The 19,711-nt window shown below is 42.3% G+C and overlaps 3 protein-coding genes across 5 annotated transcripts in view; all 3 read left to right on the top strand.

The window, feature by feature from the left end:
• Window positions 1–1,421, top strand: part of LOC120803465 (collagen alpha-1(XX) chain) — a 43,346-nt gene extending 41,925 nt beyond the window's left edge. The window contains exon 42 of one of the 2 annotated variants that reach the window (XM_040151934.1): window positions 552–1,421. In XM_040151934.1, coding sequence (XP_040007868.1) covers window positions 552–577 — 26 coding nt within the window. In that variant the 3' untranslated portion in view covers window positions 578–1,421. Of the gene's footprint in view, window positions 1–548 lie in introns of both variants that reach the window. The other variant, XM_040151933.1, reaches the window with a different exon arrangement.
• Window positions 1,422–2,560: 1,139 nt separating this feature from the next.
• dpm1 (dolichyl-phosphate mannosyltransferase subunit 1, catalytic) lies at window positions 2,561–6,310 on the top strand. Of its 2 annotated transcripts, XM_040151846.1 has the most exons (9): window positions 2,561–2,728; window positions 3,094–3,193; window positions 3,428–3,461; window positions 3,546–3,622; window positions 4,180–4,205; window positions 4,388–4,483; window positions 4,617–4,685; window positions 4,795–4,909; window positions 5,789–6,310. In XM_040151846.1, exons 1-9 carry the CDS (start codon window positions 2,598–2,600, stop codon window positions 5,891–5,893), a joined length of 753 nt encoding a protein of 250 aa, XP_040007780.1. In that variant the 5' UTR covers window positions 2,561–2,597; the 3' UTR covers window positions 5,894–6,310. The 2 variants fall into 2 exon arrangements, with proteins under 2 accessions (XP_040007780.1, XP_040007781.1); XM_040151847.1 differs by lacking the exon at window positions 4,180–4,205 and having other exon boundaries at window positions 4,392–4,483.
• Window positions 6,311–7,895: 1,585 nt separating this feature from the next.
• adnpb (activity-dependent neuroprotector homeobox b) lies at window positions 7,896–18,359 on the top strand. The gene is made up of 4 exons (XM_040153172.1): window positions 7,896–8,420; window positions 12,613–12,729; window positions 13,948–14,040; window positions 14,234–18,359. Exons 2-4 carry the CDS (start codon window positions 12,622–12,624, stop codon window positions 17,237–17,239), a joined length of 3,207 nt encoding a protein of 1,068 aa, XP_040009106.1. The 5' UTR covers window positions 7,896–8,420; window positions 12,613–12,621; the 3' UTR covers window positions 17,240–18,359.
• The last annotated feature ends 1,352 nt before the right edge of the window (window positions 18,360–19,711 follow it).

The following is a 19,711-nucleotide window of genomic DNA, read 5'->3' as shown; positions in this document are numbered from 1 at the left end:
TAACACACAGCCCTGGTATATTAAGATATGGCGACCCAGGTGTGTCGGAGGCAGGTCACATTGAGCCTGGCACTGTTGTGTCCAGTGTGTAGACGGTATCAAAGAAACAGTCATGGTATGGGTTGAGTTAAGATTAATGACGTTTTCTATGAGGCAACTGGTATGCTTATACAGTGGCAAGAAATAATAATTTGGTTGTGAAAGCATTATAGTTCTGTAAGAGTGAAGAATTTCACCGTTTCACCAACATCTACCCCAGGTGTCTTAGACAGCTTGTGTCTTTCTACCTTACAGGCAGTCAGTTGATTTTTTTTTTGGGGTACATTGGAGCAGCACAGCAAGCTGTAAATGCAACATTGAGATTTTCTCACCTTAGAAAAGTGTTTAGCAAACAGTTGCCTAATTACAAATCTAGCTGACAAAGAGCAACATTAGCATTCATTTGACTTTGCGTCCGTCTGACGAATGTGAGTCCAATATTCACTTCGCTTTTAGCTCAGTTTTTGGGCTCCACCTAACTATTCTTTGTGTGTGCTCTCTTCACCCAGAAGACCCTTATTATGGCTACCAGCCTTGAGTGGATATGAAGAAGCAGGCAGCGATGGTAAGATGACCAGATGACTGACGTCTGTTTGAAATGACTATGGTTCCCTTGGAGCTGAATGACAGACTGGGAATGGAGCTTAAAAAAAAGCACCACTGAAGAGGTTTGGTGTGTTGAACTTGCCACTGACTGATGTGGAAGCTTCATCATATGTGAAAAAAGGAAATATTACAGGAGGGAGCTCTCTCTGTCCTGTTGTTATTGCATTCTTCAGCTGAAAATGAAACAGAGTAAGTAGGAAGCTTTCTAATATAGAATAGTGTTCTGATGAAAAGATAGCATCATAAAAGAAAATATTTTCCCACTGGGATCAGTAAAGTGCTGTCTTATACACCATTATTCGCACTGAAACCTTTGGTTACTATGTTTATGTATTCATGCACTGTATCAATGCCAAGTAGTTTAGCCATCTATGTTACATTTCTACCTATTTTATCTGCCATTCTAACCTTAACTGCCTCAAGGATAATGAAAATGCATAATCCATGGTGTAAAAGCTTCTTTTTGTTCCATGGTAGAAATGATACTGTGAGAATGTCTGTTGTTATATGTATGATAATTTTGTATATTGTTTATTATATTTTCTGTATAGTTATTAATGTTATTATATATATGTGTATATATAATAACACTATAGTACAGTGCATAATACGTACAGTAGTATGTATTTGAGTTGCATTGAAAATTCATGTTTACATTTTCTAATTTCCTGGGTTTTGGGTAATAAGCATTACATGATGTGTGTGTGCGTGTGTGAGAGAGAGAGAAAAACAGTGTCATAGAGATGGTGTTTGCTTGTTTTAGGGGGGTTTTGTAAGTATGCCTTTAATTTTGTTAATAAAATTCCATTTATATGTGTCTAATGAAGTATGTTTTTTTTGCCAAAATAACTTGACCATCCCAAGTGACTATCCTGTCACTCAGGATAGTGAAGTGAAACACCGTTCCTGCTGGAGGACTATGACGGCAAGCTTGTCTTCTGCTGAAGTGCTCTTGAGCAAGAACTATACGATCTATAAAACGTGTCTAAACTTGACCTCCACCTTCCCTGAGGAGGGCGGGAGAAGATAAACTAACTATTAAGAATCACTAATGATAATAATGTCATAGTCCTTTGTCGGAAACATGCTGAAGAGAGAGTTCCTAGTGGTGCCAATTTTGAGGAGCACCATGGAAGTTCCAACCCGTAAGCACCAAGCAAGTGGCTTGGTCAAGTTCATTTCATTGGTATGCTCATTTTCCGGTTTAGTCAGCAATGCCTCGTTTATTTTTCAAAATAAAGGTGAACGATGCCTGTTAATTACCATGGGGAACATTTTAAATGATAGCTTATTCTAAAAACCAGTTGAGCATAGTCACTTGCACAACATAGAAAACAAATAGCCTATTTGTAATCACTGATCAATGTTTTCTGTTGTATTTTCTATTGCCATGGTCGTGGGGTATTACTATGTTAATGCTGCATGTTAGACATTCTGTTGTACACTATCAAGTATTGGAATGACATTATGAAAGTAACGCCAATACGAGAGAGAAACAATTTGGGGCTAGCTACCATTATGATGACCGAGCTGATATAAACAGACTAAATATGGCTATTGCAGTTGTGGAATGTAAGCTCATTTGCTCTGCTACTGTATTTAACAATTTTGAGGTACTTGTATTTGTACCTGACTACTTCCATTTTATGGTACTTTGTGCTTCTACTCCACTAGATTTTGGGAACAAACGTACTTTTTTTTCAAAACTTTTATTTTACAATTTTATTTGCTATTACTTTTGTTTTAAATGTGGCAAAGTATTTATACACTGTGGCACTGCTTGTTCTACTTAAGTAAAAGATCTGAGTGCACCTTCCACCACTGTAAAAATGTCATTGGACATCTTTGCATTTTCCAGTATAGTCACGCTAATACCCAATTTATTTTGAAAATAATAAGCAGGATGTTGTGTGGCTTTTTTTGTAACTACGCAGTGGTAACCTCACATCGCCATGGCAAGCCGAAAAACTTCGCACCCAAACCGGGACAGGGGGGACAAATATTCAGTATTATTACCTACCTACAACGAAAGGGAAAACTTACCTTTGATAGTTTGGCTTTTGGTGAAATATTTCGGTGAAAGGTGAGTTCCGGTGAGCTAGCAGAGCTACGCGGCTCCTGCTAATGTTAGCTAACATTACTGCTGTGGTAAATCCAGTCAGTGATGAGCTGTCACTAAACCGGAGTGAGAGAGTAACTGGTCCTCACAACTTCAAAGGGCTGTTTGAGGGTTAAGACTTGGTTTTAGGGTTCAGGTCAGCATTAGGTTTAGGTTAGGGTTAGGGTTAGGGTTAGGGTAAGGGTTGGGGTTAGGTGTTCTGTTGTTATGGTTAAGATCAGGAAATGGTGCCAGGGAATGTATTATGTCGATGAATGTTTCCACAACTACAACCGACCTCACCAGATTCAATTAATTTATTGATTCATTATTTTTTTTTGTATTTACAGTGGATATAACTACGAGATAATTGTCATTGACGACGGAAGCCCAGATGGCACACTGGAGGTGGCAGAGCAGTTGCAAAAGATTTATGGAGAGGACAAGATTGTAAGTGAAGAATCGGTGCTAATCCCGGCCTGTCTTTGAGATGACCAAAACATGCGTTTCTTAAAGCTGTGTAAAGCATGTATCAGAAATAATTACAATGCTGTTGAGACAACAACTGATTGTTTGGGTAAGATTTTGATAACAATCTACCATGTCTATGTGACAGTTGGCTCTAGTAAAGGAATGGTGCATTGTTTCTTTATGCACAGTCTAACTCTCTGTTCTGTGTTTCAGCTTCTACGACCTAGAGCAAAAAAATTAGGCCTTGGTAAGTCTGAAACTGTGTAAAAATTGGTGTCTTCATTCTACAAACCTTTACCACCTACTGATGAACTGCCGTTTCCTTTCAAAGGCACCGCCTACATCCATGGCATGAAGCATGCAACTGGGAACTTCATCATCATAATGGATGCAGATCTTTCCCATCATGTGAGTGCAGCTTCTTTCATTGTGTGTATACAGGTGGTTCACTCCCAGCGGGTTTGTTAGCCTTCTCCTGGCATGATAATGGTAGATGGCCACACAACACATGAAGCTGAAGTTAGGGTTGTAACTAGCAATTATTTTTATTAGTCTGCTAATTTCTCTATCGATTAATTGATTAATCATTTGATCCATAAAATGTCACTCTACAATGTCTCACAATCACCATTTCCTAACGCCCAACATGATGTCTCAAAATTGCTTGTTTTGTCTGAACAGCAGTCCAAAACCCAAAGATATTCAGGACAAAAAAAGGAAATCCTCACGTTCAGAACTAGTGATTAAACTGATCAATTATCAAAATAGTTGTTGAATTATTTTCTTTTGGAAGGCTAATCGATTAATCAGCTAATCATTTCAGCTCTGGCTGATTGTGTAACTGGTTCTTGAATTGATTTAGAGGTAGTATTTGGCCCTGAGGTGTGAGTTTACCTGATCTGTTTTTATTTATGTTCAGTGAGTGATGTTTTATCGTTCTTTGTCTGTTGTTTGTTTTTTTTTAGCCCAAATTTATCCCAGAATTTATTGAGTAAGTTACTAAATTTCCATTACCTATTTTGTGATTTTATATGTTGAATTGTTTTTCAGTTCATATACACAGTGAAAAATCTCCCTATATACATAATCATTTTTAGTCACTGTGCCACAAATGACAGTTGGAGGTGAAATTGTCCAGGCATCCTTTAGTTAAGAGATTGTTTTGTTTGTCAGAAAGCAGAAGGAGGGGAATTACGACTTGGTGTCTGGTACTCGATACCAAGGCAACGGAGGTGTATATGGCTGGGACTTGCGCAGGAAACTCATCAGGTAACTACAGATCAACAACAGTACACTGTCTTCAATTTCCACTCGTTCGTCTTGCGCCGACCCAGATTACAACAGCAAAGAGACTGAGGCTTAATTTTCTTTTCTTTCTTCTGTGTCCCTCTCTCGTTCACAGTCGGGGAGCCAACTTTTTGACTCAAGTGTTGTTGAGACCTGGTGCTTCAGACCTCACAGGTAGCTTCAGGTAAGTGGTGTAAGTGCTGTGAAATAAGTGCCACTGACTGTTGAATTGTACATGTATGGATGGAACTGTGATTTCTCCAACTCCTGCTGTCTTTTCTCACTCATATCAGGCTGTACAAGAAGAAGGTGTTGGAGAGTCTGGTTGAGCGGTGTGTGTCCAAAGGGTATGTCTTTCAGATGGAGATGATTGTTCGCGCCAGACAGCTCAACTACACAGTCGGAGAGGTGAGGCCCTATTCATTCGTTCATTCATTCCTGTATTTATGCTTTCTGGGGATGATTATTTACTAAGTGCACATATGGTTTTCGCATAAATCCTTTTGTCCATGACATTATTTAAAAACCCACTTTTCCAATTTGTGAAACAAAAAAAGGGCAATTTTACTACCTTTTCTTCATCCACACCACCTTAGACTGGATCTACCTTAAAAACCACTATACCTAGACTTCTCAAGTGTGGACTAGATTAGTAAATTGACTCTAGACACTGTTTAAAACCACGTATTCTGTTTGTAAAACGGGGAAAGGCCTATATAAAAGATTTTGCTGAATCCAGACCACATTAGACTAGGTCTAGTTTACAAACTTTACTGTTCTAGGTCTAGTTTACTTTGACTTTTAAAACTGGACTAAATGAACAAGTAGACTTGAAAGATTGTTTGAAACCCACATTCAGATTTGTGAAACCTGTATTGTATTCGTAAAAACAGTGAAAAATGGAAATTTCCAAGCTGCATCCAGACCACATCAGACAAAGTCTAGCTCAAAAACCACTATACTTAGGATTTGTCAAATGTGGACTAGATTAACAAGTCAACTCCAGAGACTGTTTAAAACCCAGGTTCAGATTTATGAAACCTATACTCTATTCATAAAAGCTTTTCTGCATCAAAACAACATTAGACCAGGCCTTGCTCAAAAACCACTATGGGTAGATTTATCAAACCTGGTCTAGAGAATCTTGCAAGAAATACTATCATTTAAGTTTACCTTAACTTTCCCCTTAACCTCAGAGTCTGAAGCCAGCTTCAGCACTGTGACCGTGCATCCAGGCTTTTGAATGTGAACTGAAAAACAATTCTCCCTTCTTCTTCCAAACAACAGGTACCCATTTCCTTTGTGGATCGAGTTTATGGAGAGTCCAAACTGGGAGGGAATGAGATTGTGTCATTCGTGAAAGGACTGCTCACACTCTTCGCCACAACATGATGAGTGATGGACTGCGTTTGGACATCCCGCTGTCATAGAGTGTTCCTCTCACTCTTAAAGTCGCTGTCTTACATACTGTACAGTAGTTATATCAGAATTGTAATGAGTGGAAAAAAGCTCCACTTGCCTATGGTCGGACAGTGACATGACGGCAAATGACAAGGGAGACATCTCTCTCCCCTCTTAGCAGTAAATATATAATAATTCCCTGTCAGTAGCCGTCCAGAATACTGAAGGAACATAGTGCTTTACGTTGCCATCATCCTCTGCAATGAATTGTGAACAAAGCACACCGTGTCTCGTCATTCCCTATCCAGACAGCTAACTGAACTCTGCATTAACACTATGGTGAGAAGGGTTTACAGTTACCTGCTACACCTGTGATTGTTTGTATAAAATTAAACAGTTTGCATTGTTGGCTCCGTTTTTTTCCTTATTGGGCTCTGGGTGAACAGTGAGTCAAAACGTAAAATGGGCTACAGAGAGCAACCAGCTTCTCATTGATGTTCATTGTTCAAGGTCAAAGCTCAAACAAGTGTGAGGGTCTGCTGTTTTTTTAAGCAAAGAAAATCGAAACATTTTAACGTTGCCAGAGCTTTCAGTTGAAACGATGTGCAAGGATGACCTCAGGCCCATCCTGGAGGATTATAGTGATAATGTCTACCACTCCTGTCAACTGATAAAATGAAAGCCAAAAGTCTTGGCTCACCATGGTAGATATTTAGTAGATTGTGAAAGTTAATTCCTGACTTTGGAAACAGTAGTTTCATTCACACACACACACACACACACACACACCCATAAAAAGACTCAGTCCACTTACTAGCGTCTTTCAACCACATTTCATGGTCTTCCCTAGTACACAATGTTGTGTGATTTGTGCTAAGGCAGTAGTAGTTAACAGATACCGGCTTGTACATCTCTGACACATAATCTAATAGAAATGTCATCCAGGGATGAATATATAGTAAATGAAGGAATTTTAAAAAGTCAGCGGGTAAAGACAGTCCCACCTTTCTTCGTACCCCAATGAAAACATCCTGTGAAAGAGGCCAGTAAGTTGGCAGGCAACTGCCACAGGGCCCCAAACGTGCAAAGGGCCCTGAAAGAGTCGGGCTCAATGGGTTTTGTTTTGGTGTGTCAATTTATATAAAAGTTTGCTAGGGAATATGCACCTTGATAGCATCGACTGACCCCTTAAGGTGTGTTTTATTACATGATCTTAAGACCATGTCTTGAAGAGGGGCCTTGTGTCAAAATCAAGTCATATATTGCATTTTCCTAAATGAACATGTTCGATCAAATTACCACAGAGAAAAGCTACAGGCAGCCAGGTACTCTTCTAGTAATAAAGAAAAAAAAAATCACAGAAAGTTTCAGGAATGGAGGAACTAATGATGACGATGATGATGATGGTGATAGGAGAGGGGGGTGGGCAGGCAAGATTGAACCCCTGCTGATGGAGAACTTTTCCTGTGACTTTAACCATTTCAATGCACTGCCACCTTGGATTAAGTGCTTATATACAGTGCTGCGCCTGGGGCTGCCCTTTATAGGGTACCGTGCAGGAAAGTAGTTCCGGTCAGAACTGGGCAGTTAGTAACACAGCATGGTACAGCGCCACCTACCGCTGGCTCAAACGTTGATGCCACTCCTGAGCTGAGTGCTGAGGCACTGTGTACATCCGACCCGACCATCCGCTGTGTGTGTGTGTGTGTGTGTGTGTGTGTGTGGGGTGGGGTGGGGGGGGTTGCCAGATGTAGCCAGACTGCGCATGCGCATAATTCGGAGGATTCCCCCCCCCCACACACACACACACACACACACTCCAGCAGGACGCCCGCTGTCGGCCAGATCCCTTAACTACTGCCCCGGGTTGTTTACCCCACGGCCTCGGACACGGAAACCAAAGGCCGGCCGCCGGCATTGAGGGACGAGATTTGTATTTTCTGAGCAGACATTTACTTAATTGGCCAAATTGATTGACAAACCAATCAAGAGTTCTAATGAGTCGAGCTCGCGAGGATCTCACAATGAGATTATTTATGCTAATCAAGTAGATGTCACTTCCGCCCCTTTTATTTGCGCCATTTTGGATAGGGCAGTTTCTAGGTTGGATGTGTATTGTCTGTCAGAGGAGAATGGTCTAAGCGTTATTGGCGAACAGGCAATCACAGGCAGGCTTTAGGCAATTTATTTGAAAGAGTGGGCTCGCCGGTTGTTGTTCCCAACAACAGGACATGTGTCTTCCCTCACCACTCCAGGGAATGGAGGTTTTAATTGTCTAATGAGGCTCGGAGGTTTTCTGTTCCCGTTTGCCGACCAGAGGGAAGAGGATAGCCCTTGTCGGCGAGGGACAGTCGGGTTTGGAGGGTGCACCGACGGCCGGGCTCCCCCCGCGAAGCTAGTTGTCACCTGAAAGGATATAACCGGGATATCTGAAAAAAAGTGAAAGTGTCTGTACATCGTCTCAGTCATCCTGAGGTGACAGATTTGACTCAGACGGGAGCACTGAATGTGAAAGCAGGTAAACTTGTCAGTCATAATGTTGGTCATATCCCTCAAAGCGAGATAGTTTGCTGTTAGCTGTGGCTACCTGCGGTGATGCGATGGGTGGCGTTGAACTACAGCTAAGGTAACTTGTCTGTAGACACAGCTAACGTTATGTTTGTATAAGTCGGTGGGGGGGGGGGGTTCAGCGTTACCTCAAGTTGAATGACTTGTCCGGTAGGTCTGTTTACAACAGCCCTGGTAAAATACGGTTTAAAGTGCTTTGTGGAAAACTAAGGAGAAAATGGCAGCAGTAGTTTTTGAATAGTCCATGTTGTTGGTGCGAGTTATTAGCTTAGCATGCTAACTTAGCGCCGTGTGTCCCCATTCTTTGTCAGTAGCAGGAGCAGCTCCTTGCCAAAGCCATCGATCCGGATACTGCCAGATGTTGATTTGAGACTACATTCACTAACACTAACGCTACCACAGCAGATCTTGCGAGTTAACGTTTTCAGTGTGAGAAATGCTTTGAGTATTGAAAGTGCAGCTACATTACTGTACAGAGTTTTGTCTTGGGGACACACGATACATATTCGCAACCACAGATAGATCGTGGCATGAAATTCTCTGTTTGTTGCATTATGTAAGATTTCTGTTGAACAACTAAACCCTTAAAAGTGATCAGAATAGGACCAGAGTCCAGCCAGGTGACTCCGGGGGTGTGATGCACTAACACTTCGTGTTTGAGCCGATGGGAGGGAGGGAGGGAGGGCGGCTGCTACTTGGTGAGGACAAGTGTCAGATGATGAATACGGTCGCTACCATCAATCTCTCTCTCTCTCTCTCTCTCTCTCTCTGTCACACACACACACACACACACACACACACACACACACACACACACACACACACAGCCTCCTATACAGACAGCCCTCCGCCTTTATTGCCGATACCTGCAGACAGGTGTTGAGCCTATTGACACAACTAACCCCAGTGCATTTTCAGCATCCCAAACTTTTCTGGTGTCTTTGTGAATATGGATGTCACCAGAAGCTTTTCCCCTTGGTAAACATCTACACATTGAAAGAGAAGTGTAAACAGCTGTAGTCAACCAGAGCATAGGTTACCATATCCTGGTGGAGGACTGAGTGAGCGTTAGGAAATCTGTGGGTGAAGGTTTATAGGCCTCTTGTTTTTTCTTTTCACCTCAGTAGAAGGGGGAAACCTGTTTTCTGCCAGCAGCCCTGTGCAGAGCAGAGCAGCCTCCTATTGCCTTTCCTCCCTTTCCTCTTCCTTCTCTCCCTCCCTTCCCTCCTGCCCAGCCTCTCCTTGGCTTTTTTCTCTCTCCTTTTCTTGCTCCCACCCCCTCCCCTGCGTGCATATCCATCGCCCCCTCTTTCTCTCACCCTATTCCATTTTCACTCTCCCCCCTCATCCTCTTCCCCTCCTTCCCTCACCCTCCCTCCCATCCCCTCTCCCCTGAGTCTGTCTGTTCGCCCTCTCTGCCTCCCCATCCCCTCCCCTCCCCTCCCCCTTCCACTTCCGTCACTCACTCTCTGTCCTCTCTCCTTTCCTCTCATCTCTCCCCTCACACTCCTTCTACCCTTGCATGCTCACTCACTCCCCCTCCCCTCACTCCCTTCTCTTCCTCCCAGCTCCCTCACCCCCCATCTCATCCTCACATTCACCCTCCCCCTTCCCTGATCTCTCTCACTCCTTCTGTCCCTCCCCTTCCTACCTCCTAACATCCCTTCCTCCCTCCCTTCCTCCCTCCCCTCCCCTCCCCTCCCCTTCCCTCCCCCTCCCCCTCCACTGCAGACATATTGTAGAGGCTGCTGCTGACTCAATAGGAGGCGCCATTCTGTGATGGTATTGCGAGGCAGGGAGAAAAAGGGGGCAGGCAGAGTATAGGGAAGCTTACATAATGGAGCTCCTCTCTAGCGCCATCTACAAGTAATGGGAGGAAGCAGGAGAGAGAGACCGAGAGGGAAAGTGGGCAGTGGGTCTCTTTCATTCACTCTAGCCTTTGCCCATTTCTGAATTTAAAGCAGACAGCAGGCAGGCAAGACAGGGAGACACAGGATGATCGACTCTGGTTCTCTTGGCTTGTCACTAGGCCAACAGGTGGTGCAACCACACACACACATATAGTTCCCCCTCTCTGTTTTGTGTGTTCTAGAAGGGAAATAAGCTGAGGTGTTCACAGGAATTGTTTAGGACAGTGCTATTTGTTGTCGCTGAGCTGCCTTTATGTCATCATGCATCAGTGACCTTTGACCCCACTACATCTAGCTCTGATTTGAATAGAGATTTTGACCAGCAACTTTGGACAGTGAATTATACAGCCTTTATCTTTTCTGGCAAAAGGTGGCTTTCCTAAACTAATTGCTAGTGATAATAACACATAATGAATGGGTGGATGGCATTTTAGCTATATTTTGTGTGGAACCAGTGGGTCTGTCTTTCTGCCAGCAACATTTCTTTCTACTCCAGACAGCCAAGTCAGGTTTTGTATGGTCAAATCAAAACTTCATTATATTATCATTTTTATCATTTTGTTAGTTTTTAAGCCTTTATCTTTTAGTTAGCTTTTTTAGATTTAGTACACAGCGGACGTGCAGTGCAAAAACTTAACTGTAGTTATCATAAATAAACCACTGAGCACTGGCTTGTGAATCTGTAGCTAAAGGTGCTCGGAGTTTTCTCATAAAGAAACAAAAGTTATGTTTACATTGTCTTTCTCACTAAAATGCATTGTGTCCTTAAGGTCCAACAAGCATATTGATTGCAATTCTTTCATAAAACATTTGCAAAGCCAATTTTTTTTTTTTTTTTTCACCAAATAATTTGAAACCTGCATTGTTTATATACATGTTTAAAAGCTAGCAGTCTTCTTCTACCCTGCCTTTACCGGCGCATTGCTGTATGTCTTGGCGCATGTCAATGTGTGTCAGTGAAATAGTGTGTAACCATAGGACAGTAATGTGTTTTGCGTCTACTAGAGGTGAAAAACTTTAGTGTACCATTTCTCAGTGTGGAGTCTCAAAGGTTTGAGAGCATGTTTGCTTGCTCAAGGCCCATCAGCCTATTAAACTCTGAATTGAAGCTTTGCTTACAGGCTGCTGAAGACTTTTACCATGTCACAGAAGGAAATGCACAGGTGTAAATAATTTATAATTCTGGCTAACTGTCACACTGTAATGTTCTACTGGGATACTTGAACAGAGCCTTCAAAAATGTTATTAGTAACACTTGTGCTTTTCCTACTATAACAAGTCAGAATGTCTGCTGTGAAAAAGATTATTTATATGGCAGTAAATTTCTCTAAATGTTTCTTTCAAAATAAGGCTGCATTCAGACCAATTTGAGCCTGGCATGAAAAAACACAGCCCTCTCATTCATTTGAATAGAGCCAGTCTGTCAGCGCAGCGGGGGTGCCACCTCAAAGGGCTCCGGCAAAACAATGCAGGGTCATGCGGCAAAAAAAGTTGCACCAGATTCAGCTTTTGCCGCAACGCAACGTCATCCAGCAACACAGTGTTGGCCAGTCACGCACAAGCAATCACACATTCCTGGCTAACATGAAATACATGAAACACATTGTTAACATTAGCAAAGTTTTTCTACTGTTTACATCTCCATTGTCACGACAATATAAAAGTGTTGCTGCTGTGACATCGTTCCAGAGTTTTAAAATCCTATCTATCAGTATTACAAACTGTTGTACAGGCATTTAGTCCCTTATAATTTTTAAATGCATTAATCCGCCTGGACTTCGTGTATCATTATTCATTGTCTCAGCAGTACCTTAAATAACGTGCCCCCACCAACGAGCCCCTTGCACCCTTGGTCCGCCATCCCCACACTTTTGGCTTGATAATCTATTGGGGAACAACTTTATCACTATTAGTCCCATGACTCTTGCTGCAGATACTAGGCTAGTTGTCAGATCTGTAGTCATGTCTGAACGGACATTTACGTAACCGAAAAATTATTTTTAAATGCCAAAAAGTCATTTCTTTAACAGATAGTCGAAGCCATGTCTGAAAGGGGTTTTGATCAGGGCCTGCCCTTTTGGTGAAAGGCAGGTATTAGGAAGGTTTAGTCAATTAAAAGGCCTTTTTCAGAGAACTGTTCATTTCATGACTCATGGTTCACTCTGCAGACACCTATCCATGTTCTAATCTACACCTGTTGATCATATGCTGAACGTGTCTTTTTCTATTCAGGCAGGCAGCATGTTCCAGCTCCCTGTCAATAATCTGGGCAGTCTGCGGAAAGCAAGGAAAAATGTCAAGAGGGTTTTGGGAGACATTGGCTTGGAGTTCTGTAGAGATCACCTAGAGGTGAGCGTGCCCCAGATTTAATGATGACCGCACATACTACTGTACATTTGTGTTGATATCTTTGCCTTAAGAAGGATACAGTGTATGCATACTCCAGAGTTTCCTCAGGACTGCCGATATGATTTTGACTGTCTTGAAATTCGTGTTCCAAGCATTATTTTCATTCCCTTGTGATTTTTAGAATAGTTACTGTTTGGATACATGTAGCATTGGTATACATATGGGAAATTTGTTTTGGTTTAATAATAAGGTCAGTTTAGGTGTTGAGATAGTTCTTCCATTTGGCTTGCTGCAGGAAATAAGGGTTAAGCAGTAGGGTGCCTGGCTCTACTACATAAATGGAAATAATGTGTGATAATAGGAATCTACGAACTAGACTTATAACACATACAGTATTATGTTTTTATCCTCACTGACACTATGTCCTCATTCTGTTATATCTCACTTAATGTACAAGAAAGATGCCTCTCGGGCTTAAAAGCAGAAAGCAAAAACTGTACATAATTTGGCATCCAACTCTCTGGATTTCATAGAAGCCTAGGTACAAACATGAAGAATTATTGGTGGGGTTAGATCGGCTTTCAGACTGTCTTGAAGGGAACTGTCTTAATTATGTCACAATTTCTAACATTAGACAAATTTCAGTTTCAAAAAAATGTCATTAATTTAGAATTGAAAATTAAGAAACCCAATCTATGATTTTTTTTTTTTTTTCCCCACAAGATTATATTATATAGCATAAGTGAAAATATTGACTTATTTCCATCTCTAACACAATAAATGTGTCTTAGGGGATAGTCAAAAGCTGAAAACAGAGTTAAGTTTTCGGCCCTATATAAAAATATTTCTGAATAATAGAAAATAAATCATACGTCTCTGCATTTTTGTTTTGTGCTCATCCAATCAGCTTTTGTTTGACACACAGGACAGCAGAGGAAGATTTTGAATTCATGAATGTCAACCACTCTGTTGCCCTGAGTTACCCAGAAACCCCTTCATTGTGTCTCTACGTAAACATGTATCATCACTAAAACACTTGGCTAGGAGTTCGGCATCACTCAAAAGAAAGAAAACTGAAATAATTCCTCCATTTATACATGTATCTCATGTATCCAGAGAGGCACTCTTTGCTTCGTGAATGTTTCAAATAACATTCCTCTGATTGATGGTGCATTTGTTCCATCATCAAGTATTAATCTTTATTTCCTTGTTGTTTAGGACTATAAAGACTTTACTCCTCCAGAGGTGTATATAAAGCACACTACCTGGGAAGATGTGTGCATGTGGGAACCATCACATACCAAAGTCCAGGTCTGTGACACACACAGAAACGCACTCTTACATAAATATCCTGTTTCTCGCAACAATGACATTTGAATCCGGTATTTTGAATTATTTGTTTTGTTTACACCACAAAAACAGAAAATCTGTTTAACAGTACAATTTATTCTCTCAGACAAAGAACTTATAAAATCTAAGCTTTTCCCCACCTCTGTGTCTCCAGGACTACAGATCAAAGCCTTTCTGCTGCTCTGGCTGCCTCTTTTCATCCAAGTACTTCTCTGCATATAAGAGCCACTTCCGCAATGTCCACAGCGAGGACTTTGAGAACAACATTCTGCTCAACTGCCCCTACTGCACTTACAATGGTAACAAAAAGACTCTGGAAACGCACATCAAACTTTTCCACATGCCTAACAACATTGTGCGGCAGGGCCCTGGTGGAATGGTGGCAGGAGCTGGTGGGATCATGATGAAGGATGGGGTGCTGAAGAGGACCGGGGACAGTGTGGAACAGGCGGTGTACTACTGCAAGAAGTGCACCTATAGGGACCCTTTGTACAATGTAGTGCGAAAGCACATCTATCGAGAACACTTCCAGCAAGTTGCCCAGCCCTACATTGTGAAACCAGGAGAGAAGACAAATGCTCAGAATGGTGGTACAGCAGGAGCCACAGGGAATGCAGAGAGTAATAGCACAAACAGTGTTAACAGTAACCAGATTCACTGCAAGAAGTGTCTGTTTGTTCCAAGGACCTATGAGGCACTTGTTCAGCATGTCATTGAGGACCACGAGAGGATTGGCTACCAGGTGACTGCTATGATTGGGCACACCAGTGTGATAGTCCCCCGTCCCAAACCCATCATCATGATCCCCCCCAAAACCCCAGGAGATAAGACCATCATTGGGATGGGCCCTAAAGGTGCAGTAATGGCCACTACCAGGTCTCCTGGCTCACAGCAGCTGGGTCGGGTTGTTGTTGCATCAAAGACAGGCTTCAACTCTCAAAGTCTTCTATCTGGGATGAAACATGATGCAATAGGATTAAAGGCTGGGACCACCCAGCCATTCTCTGTCGGCAGCCAGCAGGTGAGGGTTACTTTACCGGGGAACGCCCAGGTTTCTGTGCCCCAGCAGTCACATGCAGCAAAGCAACTTATTTCCGGCGGCAGTCTGCGGAGTCCAGTTGTGGTCAGTGCCTCTTCCTCACTCAAATCCAACCCTCTGGGTTCACGTGTTCAGGCAGCAGCTACTACCGTGGCATCTGTCACGGCCAAGAAAAGTGGTTCCTCTGTCCTCGGCACGTCCTACACCCAGAAGTGGAAAATCTGCACAATCTGCAATGAGCTCTTCCCAGAGAACGTATACAGTTCTCATTTTGAAAAAGAGCACAAAGCAGAGAAGGTGCCTGCTGTTGCCAACTACATCATGAAGATCCACAACTTCACCAGCAAGTGTCTCTACTGCAACCGCTATCTCCCAAGTGACACACTGTTAAACCATATGTTGATCCATGGTCTGTCTTGCCCACACTGTCGTGCAACCTTCAATGACGTTGAGAAGATGGTGGCCCACATGCGGCTGTCGCACCCAGATGAGAGTGTAGGCCCACGCACAGACTCTCCCTTGACATTTGACCTCACTCTGCAGCAGGGCAATCCCAAGAATGTTCAGTTGATTGTCACTACCTACAACATGAGAGACGCTCCAGAGGAGTCGGTGGCTTTTCATGCTCAAAATAACAACACCTCTGTGTCATCAGCCTTGTCTGCCTCCCTAATATCAGGCAAGAGGTTAATGCCTCAGCACCCGCCCAAAACACCTTCAGTGGCTGCTGACACTGCACCAACCAAGAGTGCCCCACAGGCATCTGTGCCCTACAAAAGGGATGTGGGCAAGACACTATGTCCTCTTTGCTTCTCTATCCTTAAAGGCCCAATCTCAGACTCACTGGCTCACCACCTGAGAGAGAGGCACCAGGTGATTCAGACAGTCCATCCTGTAGAAAAGAAACTGACCTACAAGTGCATTCACTGCTTAGGTGTTTATACTAGTAACATGACTGCCTCCACCATCACTCTACACTTGGTGCATTGTCGAGGCGTAGGGAAATCCCAGAATGGGCAGGACAGCCGGGCAGCTCATTCTTCTCGGGTCACCCCAGCCCAGAGCAGCGCTCTCAAACGGTCCAGCTTTGATAGCTCAGACACTAGTGCACCAAAACGAAGGAGGCCGGGACCCCCTGGGGAAAGGGCCCACCCACGGGATAGCAACGGTCCACCTACATTTGTAGAAAATCCCGATGAACCTGTAGTTCTGGCTCTTGACCCCAAAGGACACGAAAATGAGTCATACGAGATCAGGAAGGCATTTCTAACAAAGTATTTCAATCGAGCGCCTTATCCCACACAGCGGGAGGTGGAGAAGCTGGCAGCCAGTCTGTGGCTGTGGAAGTCGGACATCTCAAGCCACTTTGTCAACAGAAGGAGAAAATGTGTACAGGAATGCGAGTCCCAAAATGCCAGCGTGTTGCTCGGGTTCAGTATGCACGAGCTCAGCAAAGTGAGTCACGAGCTGCCGTTCATCCAGGATGGCATGTACGAGGGCAGACATAGCAAGAGGCGGACATCTAGGACGCGTAGGGGGGTGTCAGAGCAGGCTCTTCGGAGACACAGGGAGCTTATAGCTGCTAATGGTGGTTTGGCCCCACTACCAAAGGGAAAGCCAACTGTGACTGTGGAATGTTCTAAAGCAACGCCATCTGCCCCCAAACCCAACAGTGCCAACAGAGACCAAACCAAGACAATCAATAGCACCTTACCACAGAAAATCCCGCTAGACCTTTCTGAGCCCATTGCCATTGACTCCGACAGTGATGAGGAAGAGCAGCAGAAAGATAACAGGGAAAGAGAGGTACATTGCCATGGTAACGAACGGCTTACCAGAGCTAAGGAGAAAATGGAGCAGAGTACAGGGGCCAAAATTGTTTCAGATCTAGATGATATGTCAGACGATGATGATGACGACGAGGATGATGATGACGACGATGACGATGATGATGACGAGTACGAAGGGGCACATGTAGAGAACGGCTTCAGGCCCACAGAGGGCTCAGGAAGACAGGCTGCTAAAGGAAGAGACACTCTTCCCATCATTATTCCCAAGTTTGTACCATCGTCTGCAAGAAGCAGGAGAGACGGGGCCCAGCTAGGCAAACAGCAGGTCTGACTGGAAAAATCAAAAAGACTCACACAGTCAGAGAGACACTTTAGGTTTGATCCATGCCAACAAATCTGCCTCGCCTCAACTGAAGGACACTGCCTTATTACATTGGGCATCTGTGAAGGAGAGAGTGATAAGGAGAGAACTCTACCTGAGTGAAAACTCAAAACAAGCCATTCAATGACATTTAAAGGCAGGACTCAACGAGCAGCTAGGATTGATGTAAAGATTTGTGCACGAAGTTTTAATGTTTCTTCCCAGGGTGGGAGGGGAGGTGCAAAGACAACAGCGGAGTTACACCAAACAAATAGAAAAAGTTTTTTGCCTTCTATATACTTTATTACATTGAGATAAGGAGTTATTAACGTTGATTCCGCCACTGCACTTCTAAGCGTGGCTTAAAATAATTAGTTGTTGTGAGGTAAAGCTTTCAGACCAGATAATCCATCATTTTTCATGTAGTTTTACCGAGATAGGTAGTGTAAATTTGTACAGTCTTTTAGACATGTTTGGACAGATGTTGCCGTACATGTACCCTTAAATATTTGCTATTACCTGTGTGTAAGGTAGCCTCATATGTTCTATATTGATATGCTTAACGATAGGTGTTGCTTTGGTGGCTGGTATTTTCTTGTATGTTTAAGTTTATTTTTTAACAAAAACCTAGTTTGCAAAATAATATATCTATATATAAATGAAAAAACTGAATTGATTTGTTTTTGCTTTTCAATTTGAATATAATTTTATTTTTTTTTTAATTGTATATTCTTTTTTATGAATTCTGTTCTGACAGAGTAGTGGCTCTGAGCTATTCTCATTCTCTTATGGTATAAAGGAGCATTTCATCAACTTTTTGCAGCCCTGTGCTCATTAGCCTTGACTGTACTGTACTTGCTTTCTATTTTCACAGTTTTAACTTTGTTTCTATTCCCCACAAGACTGGACAATAACCACCATGCTGACATCCACAAAATATGAAAGCAATTATTAATTTTTTTTCTTCCAAAAAAGAGAGTTGTGTTCAGTATGTGTTCTTTGAATTGTGTGTATTTGTTTTATGTTTTCATTTTTCACTTAAACATTTATGAACAATAAAGTGCTGTAATTGTGCTTCTCACACAACTAAGTCCAATGTGTGCTGGTTTCTTTATTCAAAGTAAGGAATTTGCACAAAAATGATTGTTGGTGCTTGCTGATGCACAGCAATTGTTAGAAAAGCTTTGAAGGTGTTTCTTTCTTTTAGAATATGGGTATTGTAAATCAGTTTTGTCTACAATTGTCTATGCGTCCTCCCTGAACTTGTTTCTTAAAACTGCAATATGTTATTTCATTCTAAAAAGAGTGTCACATTCAAAACTCCAGGGACCACAGCAAACCTTTCTAGACACAAGTGGTTAAACACCCTGTTACAAAGTGTTTGTACCTATTAACTAGCAGTGAATAGAATTCCCTTCTTTTTGGTTGAAAAGGGCCTAGAAAGCACTTTTCAGTTAACAAATGTTAACAAATATCTCACTTGCAAAACGTTACTCACTGTTGAAAAATATTGCTCAACGAGGAAAAACACAACAAACCAGTGCAAAAGTTTTTTACACTGAATTGTCTGTGATGAAGGGAGGAAGGAGTCATTCATCAAGGATGCACCGACGGTTTTGTTTGATTCTGTAGGAGGGTAGAGCGACAAGAGTGATCAAAAGTCCCTACTGGCACACAATGATGTCACCAACTCATTTTCAGCCTCCCCGTGAAGTGACGCAAATGTTTTGACACAAGTTGTTTTCTACAGAAATCATTCTTGTCGTAAGACTTGAGCTTTACAATGCAGAAAACATACCAGGCCAGAAGCCAGGGAAAAACAGGATCTTATGTGGTTACATACTGCCAAAAAGGTGCCTGTCGTTTTTTTCTGCATTTTTAAATTTAATGTCTTTGCAAGTTGAAATCATTTTTAGGTGACATCATTTGTTGTGGAATATATTAAAGCATGCAATGAACAGGTATGAAAGGTAAGATAAAGTTAAAATTTGCCAATAGAGTATTTCACTTGCCAATCAGGTCAGAAGTATCTTGACATATCCATGTCCGTTAGCACATGTTAATGAGATTTTGTAATTTGAGAATATAGTGGGGGATATCAACCCATGGTGGGATTTTATTTCGATCCCAACATGAAGGATGTTCATCTTGATTCTTCACATATGAAGATGAGATGTGTCATAAAGGAGTTATGTCTTTAAGTAGCCAAAAATACTTGCAGGAATATCCATCATTGCTTGGTAACTAAAATTGAGTTGCCCACCAATTTAGCCTCACAGGACCAGAGTGGTATTATAGATCTGGTGTGATGGAGAATGAGAGTTTACTGCTAATGAAGCCTCGTCAGCATGTTTTTGCCCATAGAAACTACAGGTGAGGGAGTTAATGACGTCCTTGTGATAACTTTGAATATTAGTGAAATAACTGAAAAATATTCTTCTC

This window comes from Xiphias gladius, chromosome 18 (genome assembly GCF_016859285.1).
Source record: "Xiphias gladius isolate SHS-SW01 ecotype Sanya breed wild chromosome 18, ASM1685928v1, whole genome shotgun sequence".
NCBI classification, from domain to species: Eukaryota; Metazoa; Chordata; class Actinopteri; order Istiophoriformes; family Xiphiidae; genus Xiphias; species Xiphias gladius.
Note: the sequence above shows the minus strand (reverse complement) of the source record. Positions and strands in the feature narration are given on the sequence as shown.